The sequence below is a fragment of the Carlito syrichta genome, unplaced genomic scaffold, assembly GCF_000164805.1.
Source record: "Carlito syrichta isolate Samal-C Ts95f unplaced genomic scaffold, Tarsius_syrichta-2.0.1 Scaffold75492, whole genome shotgun sequence".
Classification (NCBI taxonomy): Eukaryota; Metazoa; Chordata; class Mammalia; order Primates; family Tarsiidae; genus Carlito; species Carlito syrichta.
Window position 1 is genome coordinate 323,332 of NW_007019588.1, and position 11,368 is coordinate 334,699.

Below are 11,368 nucleotides of genomic sequence, written 5' to 3' on the forward strand. Positions count from 1 at the left end.
CGAACCTGCGGGCTCAGGCAATCCACTCACCTCAGCCTCCCAAAGGCGCAGGATTACAGGCTGAGCCACTGAGCCCCGCTAGATCAGTCTTGTATTAAAATTGTTGTAATCCTGTTATGATTTTTTTCCTGATTATATAAGCAGGAACTTTTAAAACTGAATCATGACCTCTCTGATTATTTTAGGTTGATAACATAAAATACTACTTATTTTATTTCAAAATATTTCAAGCGCCATTCAATGAAAAATTCAAGACATTGCAGAGAAATTAAAGAAGACATAACACATAATGAAATATCTCATGTTTGCACATTGAAAATTTCAGTGTTTTTATAATATTAATACTCCCCCAATTGAACCTATGGATTGAATATAATCCTATTCATAATTTCAGCATGCTTTTTTTGGTAGAAATAAACCGATTCTAAAATTTATGTGAAAATTGAAAGGATCAAAAATAATTTAAGTAATTTAAAATATTAAATTATTAAATAATTTAAAATAATTTAAATAATTTAAAAAATGAGAAAGAAAACATGATTAATAGTTTTTAGGATTTATTATAGAGTGCAAGAATAATATGGCAAATTTGTAAGTTAGACTTCATTAAAATTAAAAGTAAAATTTTCTGCTTTGAAAGACACCAAAGAGCAAATAAAAAAAGCATGCCACAGACTAACAAAATACTTTGGTATATAGATATGTATATTTGTAGATACATTTGATAAATAAATGATTATATATATACTTGCTAAAAACTTGTATACAGAATACAGCTTAATATTAAGATTAAAACCCAATAAAACATGGGCAAACTGTCCAAAACAATGACTTGCCATAATTTTTTAAAATAGTATTTAAGTATATGAAGTTTCTATTGACCTACCAAAAGCTTACTAATTCTTTCTTTTTTTTTTTTTTGAGGTGGAGTCTCACTCTGTCGCCCAGACTGGAGTGCAGTGGCCACTCCCGGTCACCACAGCCTTGACCTGCTGGGCTCTGGCGATCCTTCCGCCTCAGCCTTCCTAATTCTTTCTTTATGTCCAATCTATTGATGAGCTTACCACATAACTTTTCCATTTCTACAGAATCCTTTTATTTCTAGTATTTCCTTTTGATTCTTTCTTAGAAGTGTTCTTATTAATAACATTGCACAACTTTACTTATATGTTGCCTACTTTTCATTAGAGCCCTTAGCATACTAGTCATAGTCATTTAAACGTTCTTGTGTTATTTCTAAATCTGTGTGTACCCAAATCAGATTCAGTGCTGTCTTTGTCTCTTCCCAGTCTGCCAAGGAGTTTGTCATGTTTAATATTTGCTGCAGTTGTACTTCCCAGAAGCTTCAGATTTTTCCAGTGTACTTGAGTTTGACTTCTGCTTTGACTTTGGTCTTCCTTAAATACTCCTAGTTAGTCTGTGTCTTTTAGCTCCTTTTGTTATAATCCACTATAATTTTGTTGAAGCCTGGTTGGTGGTGTGGTAAGGTGTAGGAGTTGGAATTATTCATAATTTTTCAGTTAAGTCTCAGTCTTTTAGTGAGTCCGTGTCTCTATAATCTGTGACCTTTACAAGTGTTTATTCCTTGCTAATTTTTTACTCCACCCCTGAATTTAGGTGAAATATATAGGCTAAAAGGAGCTGGAATAAGAGAAATATCCAATCCCCATTGCTCTGGGACAAAGCTCTGATAAAGTATTTTCCCAGGAGAGTTATGAATAATTATCTGGAAGCATTTGTTATGAATAATTATCTGGAAGCATTTCAGAATGATTTGTCTTTCTTCTTCCCTGTTGGAAACAAAAGAAGCTGTTTCTCAGATCTTTATCTCTGAGAATGAAGTGGGTTTCTTGAAGGTAAAACTTGAAAGTTTTGCCATCCCAGCTCATCAAGACTGAGACCCCCAGAAATTTCTTACTATCATACTAGTTTACACTCACTCTAAAGAAATTGGCCAAAATTACCATTGCAGTGTTTTTACCATTTTGTGGGTCCAGTAATTGTGCCTGGTAAACATATTTCAGTTGTGGCTTTCTGGATTAACCTGTCTCTTCAGATTTCAGGGAGTTAGTGTGCCCTGCAATCTCAGTGTTCTGATGGATCCAAGAAAAGTCACTGATTTTCAGTTTTTGGCTTGTTTTTGGTTGTAGTCCATCTTGGAGTGACTATTTATAAGATCTTTACATGTTGGAGCTAAAAATCACCTCACAGATATTTTTAATGGTCAAAATTTTAAATCTAATTATAGCATATTTGGTTCTTTTTTTTTTGCTGAACATTTTAGCATTAGTTTTTTTTTTACTGATATAAATAATGCAGAAAGTAACAGTATTTTTCTATTATAATTTAATACAAACATCTATAATTCAAATTTTGAGTTCAAGTTTATGTATATTATTGCTTTAATATCTAGTCATATTACCCTTTAAAAAACTTATGTTACTTTGGGTTTCTATAAGAGTTGATAAATACTCTGTTATTATTTGAACAATGCATATTATCACTTAAAAATTTTGATGCTTTTCTTTTTAAGACTTCGAGGACGTGGGTGCTGTGGAACTGTGGTCCTTCGCGTTCCTACTCCTGCTCACTGCTGTTTGCTCTCACTAGGAACAAGTCAGTCAGGAAGCTGCACGCAGCCATGGCTTTTATTTTTTTATTTTTGGAAAATTAATCAATTTAGCTATATTTCAAGCCAGGCTCGGTGGCTCAACCTGTAATCCCGTGCCTTTGGGAGGCTGAGGTGAGTGGATTGCCTGAACCTGTGGGTTCGAGACCCACCTGGGCAGCAAGACCTCATCTCTACAATAAATCAAAAAATCAGCTGGGTGTGGTAGCACATGACTGTAATTTCGGTTACTTGGAAGGCTGAGGCGGAAGGATCGCTGGAGCCCAGCAGGTCAAGGCTGCGGTGGCTGGGAGCGGCCACTGCACTCCAGTCTGGGTGACGGGGTGAGTCTCCAACTAAAAAAAAATTAAAAACAAAATGTAGTAGTAAAAATATACATCATTTTGATTATAATACCAGACACCGGCAAGACACCCATGGAGCCGGAGGTGGCAATCCACCCAATTAGAATCACCCTCACCAGCCGCAACATAAAATATCTGGAGAAAGTGTGTGCTATCCTGATCAGAGGTGCAAAGGAAAAGAAACTCAAAGTGAAAGGACTGCTTCTCATGCCTACCAAGACTTTGAGAATCACTACAAGAAAAACTACTTGTGGTGAAGGTTCTAAGACATGGGATCACTTCCAGATGAGAATCCACAAACGACTCATCTACTTGCACAGTTCTTCCAAGACTGTCAAGCAGATTACTTCCATCAGTATTGAGCCAGGAGTTGAGGTTGAAGTCACTATTGCTGATGCTTGAGTCAAGTATTTTAATAAATTGATTACACTTGTCAGAAAAAGAAAAAAACAATTTAATGTTTTTAAAGTGAAATGTTGTGTTTTTAATTGCATTTATTTAATTATTAAAATGTTGGGGGATTTATACATATGTTGATATTTGCATATATGTGATATTTGCATTAATTATTTCCTCTTTGTTGACTATAATTATGTCCTTTTCCCATGCATATATTAGGATCTTAAGAAGTTGTTGATATATAAACATTTTCTATGCATTAAGTATATTAATCTTGGCTAGTTGCAGTGGCTCACACTTGTAATCCCAGTGCTTTGGGAGGCTGAGGCAGAGGCTCACTTGAGGCAAGGAGTTCGAGACCTTCCTGGGCAACACAGCAAGACTCCCATTGAAAGGATTTCGGTGCCAGTGATGACTCCACACCCGGCTAAGACCAAGAGATTTATTAAAGGGGCAGTTATAGGAAGGGACTGTAACTGAGGAAAAGTGAGAGAGAGAGAGAGAGAGAGAGGGAGGGAGAGAGAGAGAGAGAGAGAGAGAGAGAGAGAGAGAGAGAGCAAGAGAGTGGTGGGGACAGAGAGAGAAAGCAAGAGAGAGTTATGCAGGGGAGGGGGTGTATTTATGGACCTTGCAGGAGCTGGTCAGTGCCATGTTTGGGTCTTATTGAAGGAGACCATGAGGTAGTATTCCTATAGGGAGAGGTTGTTTGAGCACAGGTTTAAGTTTCGCGCACACAGGAAAAGCCGGAGCTTAGGCCCTTTGTTGTTTTGTGAGCCAGCGCCATCTTGGGGATGCCCTTCTGACTGTTCTCTGCACCTTTCACTCATTTCTACAAAAAATTAAAACAAAAAATTATCCAGGTGTGGTAGTGTGTGCTTGCAGTCCCAGTAACTCAAGGGGTTGAGGCAGGAGCTTTGCTTGAGTTCAGTAATTTGAGGCTGAAGTAAGCTATGATTGCATCACTGTACTTCAGCCTGAATGACAGAACAAGACCCTGTTCAAAAACAAAAGAATATTATCTTTTGTTTATTTATTTAAAATGTTTAAAGTAGTATATTGTACCTTGAATTTTGATATAGTTTTTACTTTAAAATCTTTGTTTCAAGTGGTATGTGTTCTATAAGCCGTTGTCCACCTTTGCCTTTGTAATTTCTCTTAGTGTTCCCATTCTAGACTAGTAACTTTTTTTTTTTAATTGGAGACTTACTCTGTCGCCTCTCACTCTGTAGCCCAGGCTGGAGTGCAGTGACCTGCTCATGGCCACTGCACTCTCGCCCTGCTGATCTCAGGTAATCCTTCCACCTTAGCCTTACAAGTAGCTGGAATTACAGGCATGTGCCACCACATCTGACTAATTTTTTTATTTATTGTAGAGATGAGGGCTTGTAAAGTTACCCAGGCTGATCTTGAACCCATGGGCTCAGGCACTCCTCTCATCTCAGCCTCCCAAAGTGCTGGGATTATGGGCGTGAGCTACTGCGCCCGGCCAACTAATAACTTTTTAATAGTAGTTGTGATATATATTATCTGCAAACGTTCTTAACTTTTTTTTAATCTTTTTTTTTTTTTTTTTTGAGTTGGAGTCTCACTCTGTCGCCCAGACTTGAGTGCAGTGGCCGCTCCTGGCCACCGCAGCCTCAACCTGCTGGGCTCCGGCGATCCTTCCGCCTCAGCCTTCTGAATAGCTGGAACTACAGGCGCACGCTACCATGCCCGGGTGATTTTTTGATTTATTGTAGAGATGAGGTCTCTCCAAGTTGCCCAGGCGGGTCTTGAACCCGCGGGCTCAGGCAATCCACTCACCTCAACCTCCCAAAAGCGTGGGATTACAGGCTGAGCCACCGAGCCTGGCTTTTTTGGATCATTTTAAAAATTATCATGTTCCTGGAGTTTCAGTAGGGATACCCCGCTAGTATTTTTACACTCTTTTGTATTTTTATGTCTCCATCTTATTGGCACCTCTTGACACTATTCTTGATGATTTGGTTTGACCTCAGCAGTTCTATGAGAAATTATTTCATATCCTAAACTATAATCATTGGCACTTATTTTGTTGTTATTACCTTATGGATAAGTGTCAAACCACAGGATCACTGTATGCAGTTATATTTTCTCACTAAACAAATGACAAACTGTTTTCTGAAGTTTCTGCAGAAAATTACCCTGCAATTGACTCAGGGGAAAATAAAACAAAATATTTATTTATTTATTTATTTATTTATTTATTTTGATTTATTGTAGAGATGAGGTCTCATCAAGTTGCCCAGGTGGGTCTCGAACCCGCAGGCTCAGGCAATCCACTCACCTTGGCTTCCCAAAGTGTTGGGATTACAGGCTGAGCCACCGAGCCCGGCCACAAAATATTTATATCTATTAATCTTTTTTAAAATTATAAATTCTAAAATGATCAGATCTGATCCTATAGAAAACAATATGATTTATATACACCAAGACTCTATACACTATACCAACATATTATTTTTGTTAATTACTTCCATGGTACATTTACATATATTGTGCAAATTAAGAGCAAATAAAAGAATAAATCCTCTCACAACTATCACTTTTCATACCAGATTAACATAGAAAGAGTGTCAAATATTAAATATTAAAAAGAACCAAAATAACCATTGTGTTTCATTTCCCAATGGATTAAATATTGAACGGATATAACATGGAGTCAATATACCCAATGAGCAGTCATTTTAACATTGCTTAGCTTTGTCATGTTTTTCTTACAATTTACTTTAATTTTCCCTCTAATCATTAGTCTTCTAAGGACAGAACCAATTTCTCAGAGGTAGCTATTGATAATTGTCTTACAACCCCCTTCCCAGATTGTTTTGTAAACAAGTTAACCTAATTAGCCTTTTGTGACCTTCATGACACAGACCCCATCAATATGACAGCAATCATGTGACTAACCCACTCATCTGCCTGTTGTGCATCATGGTGACATCAGTACCTGTGCTTACCTGTCCCCTTTGTTATGATGTGGAAAAGTCCATCACCCAATCACCTTAACTACTTGCCTTCATCAAAGGGAAGGTCTAAAGGCACTTGATTTCAAGCAGCCACTTGCTATTGTTTTGTTAAACTCTGATGTGTCCATGTGGCTCTTTGAGCTGTGACAAACATACTTCCTAGCTTTGGTCCACTCCACTACCTTGGGAACATAAATCTGTCTTTTTCTCTCTCTAATTTACTTTCTAAATAAACTATATTTTCCAATCTAACTTCTGTGCAATTCTTTGCATCTTTCATGTAGCACCAGATCATAGATACCCCACATTGAGTCTGACCTAAAATTTTGGAGGCCCCACTGGGATTTTTAGCCTAACAAAAATGTATAGTGATATTTGTTACATGTGAGGGCTACCCATTTCTCAACATTAAAAAAAATGTATTGAGAAATCTTACTTAATTCCTAACTCCCACAAGTAAAATTAAGAACAGATATTTCCTATCCCTGCCCTCCACCAAGCTGGGTCAAATGGAGACTTGAAGTCTTCAGGCTTGAGTCAAAGGAGAGTTAAAAATTATTCCCTACATTGTATAAAGTGTGACAGTGGCAATAGCATAGAAAGCAGAGGCAGAGTCTATTCACTTTCTAGACTTGGTTATCTAGCCTTTTGTCTTACAGAAGACCTGATGGTCTTCCAAAAGTGAATATTCTTTTGTTTAACCTAACTAAAGCAAATTTCTGATGATTGTAATAAAGTAATTCGATTATATAGACGGATACATTGATATCTACGCTTGATTTCTTGTATCAGAAATGACACTTTAGAGAAGAACCAAATCTTTTATTTTTCTATGACAAAAGGAAAAATTAGCTTATCATACTATGAACATTAAAAATCATTTATATGACTGTGTATCAAGAAGAAACATATGAAACATCTACTCTTCTGGATAATATTATATATGACTCTTTTCTTAGCTGCTGTGTCACTTGCATGCCAAAGAGTTCTTTAAACTGTTAACTTTTAGTTTATAAAAAAGTCAACCTACATCAATAAAAATAAATTTTACAAGCCAGATATTGTTAGAATCACATTTATCTTTGCTCAAGAAATATGATCTAAAATGACACCTTGAACCAAAGCAATTTTGCAGCATGTTTGATATGGTTTCTTTTATTTGACCAAAACATATGCCACAAAAGATTTTTATTCATTTACTTTGTACATTTATTTTAAGGTCCTATGTAATACTAAGGTTTTTCATGGAATACAATATGCATATGCATCTCAAGGAGAACATATGGATATTTGTGGTGTTGCCAAGATCTTTCAAAATCAAAATTGTACCGTATTGAGAGCCAGTAAGAATCTCTATACTTAAGATCTAAGTGTGAAATTATGTCATTCTTTTAATCATTTAAAAATATTTATTGTTACTTTTCTCTGGAGATGAATGCAAGACACAGTCCATACCATCAAAGAACTCACAGTATAGTAGGCAGAATTGTTAGTAACTAAGGCTCATTGTCAGGAAATGTTTCATTGAAGAGGTAGGCTTGCACTGACTCTGAGTATGTTATTTCTGAAGGAACAAATACACAAGAAACAAGAGTTCAGGCTCAAATAAAGATAATAAGCAAAGGCATGGAAAGGTAAAAGGACAAACACTTTCAGAGAGCTGCAAGTTATGTGACTGAGGGCAAAGTATAATGGGACTAACAGTGAGAAATAATATAGTAAGGCAGTATTTGTCAAATTTTGTTGGATAATGGATTCCACTAATAATCTGAGGAAAACTATCTCAACCAGAAAAGACACATACTATATTTTATTAAGAATTTATGGATTAATATTATATCCATACATGGACTCAAAATTATAGGACCTCATGTTATATAATGTTTACATAGTATTTTGTATGAACTAGGAGACAGGAGTGATTATAATTAGGACCAGAGAGTGAAACAGAGGTCTGTATGATGCCATCACACATCCAAATTATAGTAGCACAGGCATTCACCAATATTATTCCCCTGGTTACTCTTTCTTGTGAGATTAGGAACTATGATTTCATGTTGCTTTGCTACTGTCTTTGGCTTTTGCAATTTCTTGTTTGGGCCGTCTTCTGTTGATCAAGCCCTGGTCTTTGACAAAAGGCATAGCTTCTTCCTTTATGCTATTTTACCTCAAGTATGAACTCAGAGCTCTTTCTCTATTCTCACAGCAGAACAAATACCAAGCTGTAATTATAATCAGAATTTAATGACAGGGTAAGAATAATGAATGAGAATTATAGAACAGAAAGTGAAGTAAAATTTCTAACCAAGCTCAGCAGCTCTTAACCAATTTCAGCCAATCTCTTTCTAACAACTGTTTTAGCCTCTAGACAGCTTAGAATTTAACTACATTTATTCTCTTTCCCAGAAAGAGAAACTTCTCTCCTTGATCATATTATGTTCATTTCATGAAGTGTATTTCCCATTATAGTATTAGTCTTCCTAAATTGATTGACATTGGGAACATTAATTCTTTTCAGGGGTACAGCCTCCAATAGAAGCAATAATCAATTCTCTTCTTGCTGTATGCATGCCTTTGCAGTCATAAAGAGGGGAAATTCATTTCTATATCCCTTCCACCCTTAATCTGGGTTAGCCCTTGAATTTCCTTGTATATTGTGGTAAGCCCAAATCTGAGAAGGCTTGCATGTAATGTTGACCTGTTCCAAAAGAAGTCACTCAAAGTTCCAGCAGGGAAATTCATTGGTTTATTAAAGCTTACAGGAGGCACCAATGGTGGCAGGTAAGGAAGAATCAGCACCTTGGAGCAGTATGGCAAGCAGCTTTATAGGCAAACAAGTCAATCAAATTGCTATATAGTGTTTGCAATTACATTGATAACGAAAGATGACTACACTGTCTTCAGTTTTGCTTGGTCACCTGCATCCTGTGACTAATTACTGGGAATATGCATATTCCAGCCTTGGCCAGAGGCCACTCCCTGAGGAAGAGGGCAGGAAAAAGCCAAGGATAAGGGGAAATAGTCCGTGTCCAGACAACACTCCACACTTTGATTGATATGATGTCGCAGAAGTATGATTCCATCAGTTTCTGGTTTAGCCTTCAAGAAAGAGATCCTGAAGATACTGTGTTGTGGGTGTGTGTGTGTGTGTGTGTGTGTGTGTGTGTGTATTCAACCAGCACTGTTATAAATCTGATTACCGTGAGAATACCAGCTGTAGTGATTCCCAAGACAGTTCCAATAAAAAGTCTTTTGAAAAGAGAAGTCATCAGTCTCCAGCTGTTCCAGTCCTTCTCAACTGAGGTATCAGGCAGGTGAGTAATGAAGCCACTGCTATGAACTGTATTGTGTCACTCCCAAATTCATAAGTTGAAGGCTTATCCCCCAATATAACTGTATTTGAAGATATGGCTTTTAAAGAGGTAAATAAGGTTAAATGAGATTATAAAAGTAGAGCCATAATCCAACAGGACTGTGTCTTTATAAGAAGACAACAAGACTCTAGGAATGCACATACATAAGAAAAGGCCATGTGAGAACACAGTGAGAAGGCTACTGTCTGGAAGCCAAGGAGAGAGGCCAGAGGAGAAACTGAACCTGCCAGCCAGAAACTTGGTCTTAGACTTCTAGCCTCCAGAACTGTGGGAAAATTAATTTCTATTGTTTAAGTCACACAGTCTAGAAGCCTAATACATCCACCTTGGTAGTTTCAGCTCAACAGACCCCACACAGAGCAGATGAACTGCCCAGCTGAGCCACACACAGATAGCAAAATCATAAAAATAATAATTAGTTTTTTGTAGGTCCTAAATTGTGTTGTTTCTTATGCATTGATAGATGACTTAAACAAAAGTAAAACCTATCCCCATACACAGAGGTATTTATTAGTAAAACGACCCTGATAAGTATTTCTTGCTGAAAGTCGGGTAATTTGGAGTTATTAATGAATACCTCCTTATAACTCTGTAACCTCTGACTTTGCTGTAATCCCTGACCATTCAAATTGCTATATTTGACATTGTGGTGAATTATAATAATAGTTCATAATTTGTATCATTCTTGCATTTAAGGTGGAGTGATTATGTTTTCTTAAAGGGAATAAAATGTTAAAAAAAAAAAACTGGCAAATATTATTTGCTAGTATTTTATCTGTGATTTTTTTTTTTTTTTGAGTTGGAGTCTCACTCTGTCGCCCAGACTGGACCTGCTGGACTCCGCAGCCTCGACCTGCTGGACTCCGGCGATCCTTCCACCTCGGCCTTCCAAGTAGCTGGAGCTACAGGCGCGCGCTACCATGCCCGGCTAATTTTTGATTTATTGTTGAGACGAGGCAAGGTCTCGCCAAGTTGCCCAGGCAGGTCTGGAAGCCACGGGCTCAGGCAATCCACTCACCTCAACCTCCCAAAGTGCTGGGATTACAGGCTGAGCCACCGAGCCCGGCTTATTTGTGATTTTTCAAATTGAATTTCTTAAATTAAATTGGTATTAATGTTTCTTTTAGGGGCTAACATTGATCACTAATGTTAGTTAGTGAATATTAGCATAATTTAGTGAAATAAAATGAATCTGAGGTTTTCCAATTTTTTTCTGTACTATGGAACAGTTTAGAACATATATTAACTACTTATTATCCTAATAATACAGAAAGACTGCTAATTGACTTCTCAATTAATTTTTTGATTTTTTTTACATTTTTGAGTCAATAACAGTAATGTTTATTTTTTCAGAACCTTACTTATTTCACATGAATATTTGAATTTACTAGTATAAGTATATAGGATATTATCTTTCATTCTCAATCACACCTGCAGTATGTCTATTCCCTCTGTTCTGTTCTGTTTTGTTTAGTCTCTCTTTTTTCTCAATAAAATTTAGTTACAAAAAATAAAACTTAGAATTACTTGTGATATCTCCATTTAAAAATATTCTATTTTAGCCGGGCTCGGTGGCTCAGCCTGTAATCCTGCGCCTTTGGGAGGCTGAGGTGAGTGGATTGCCTGAGCCCGCGGGTT

At 36.9% G+C, this 11,368-nt stretch overlaps 1 protein-coding gene across 1 annotated transcript in view; it reads left to right on the top strand.

Moving 5' to 3' along the window:
* The window catches only part of LOC103255724, a 108,539-nt gene extending 105,132 nt beyond the window's left edge, over positions 1-3,407 (top strand). Inside the window, exons 3-4 of the mRNA XM_021710106.1 lie at positions 2,534-2,616; positions 2,993-3,407. Coding sequence (XP_021565781.1) covers positions 2,534-2,616; positions 2,993-3,375 — 466 coding nt within the window. The 3' untranslated portion in view covers positions 3,376-3,407. The remainder of the gene's footprint in view (positions 1-2,533; positions 2,617-2,992) is intronic.
* The last annotated feature ends 7,961 nt before the right edge of the window (positions 3,408-11,368 follow it).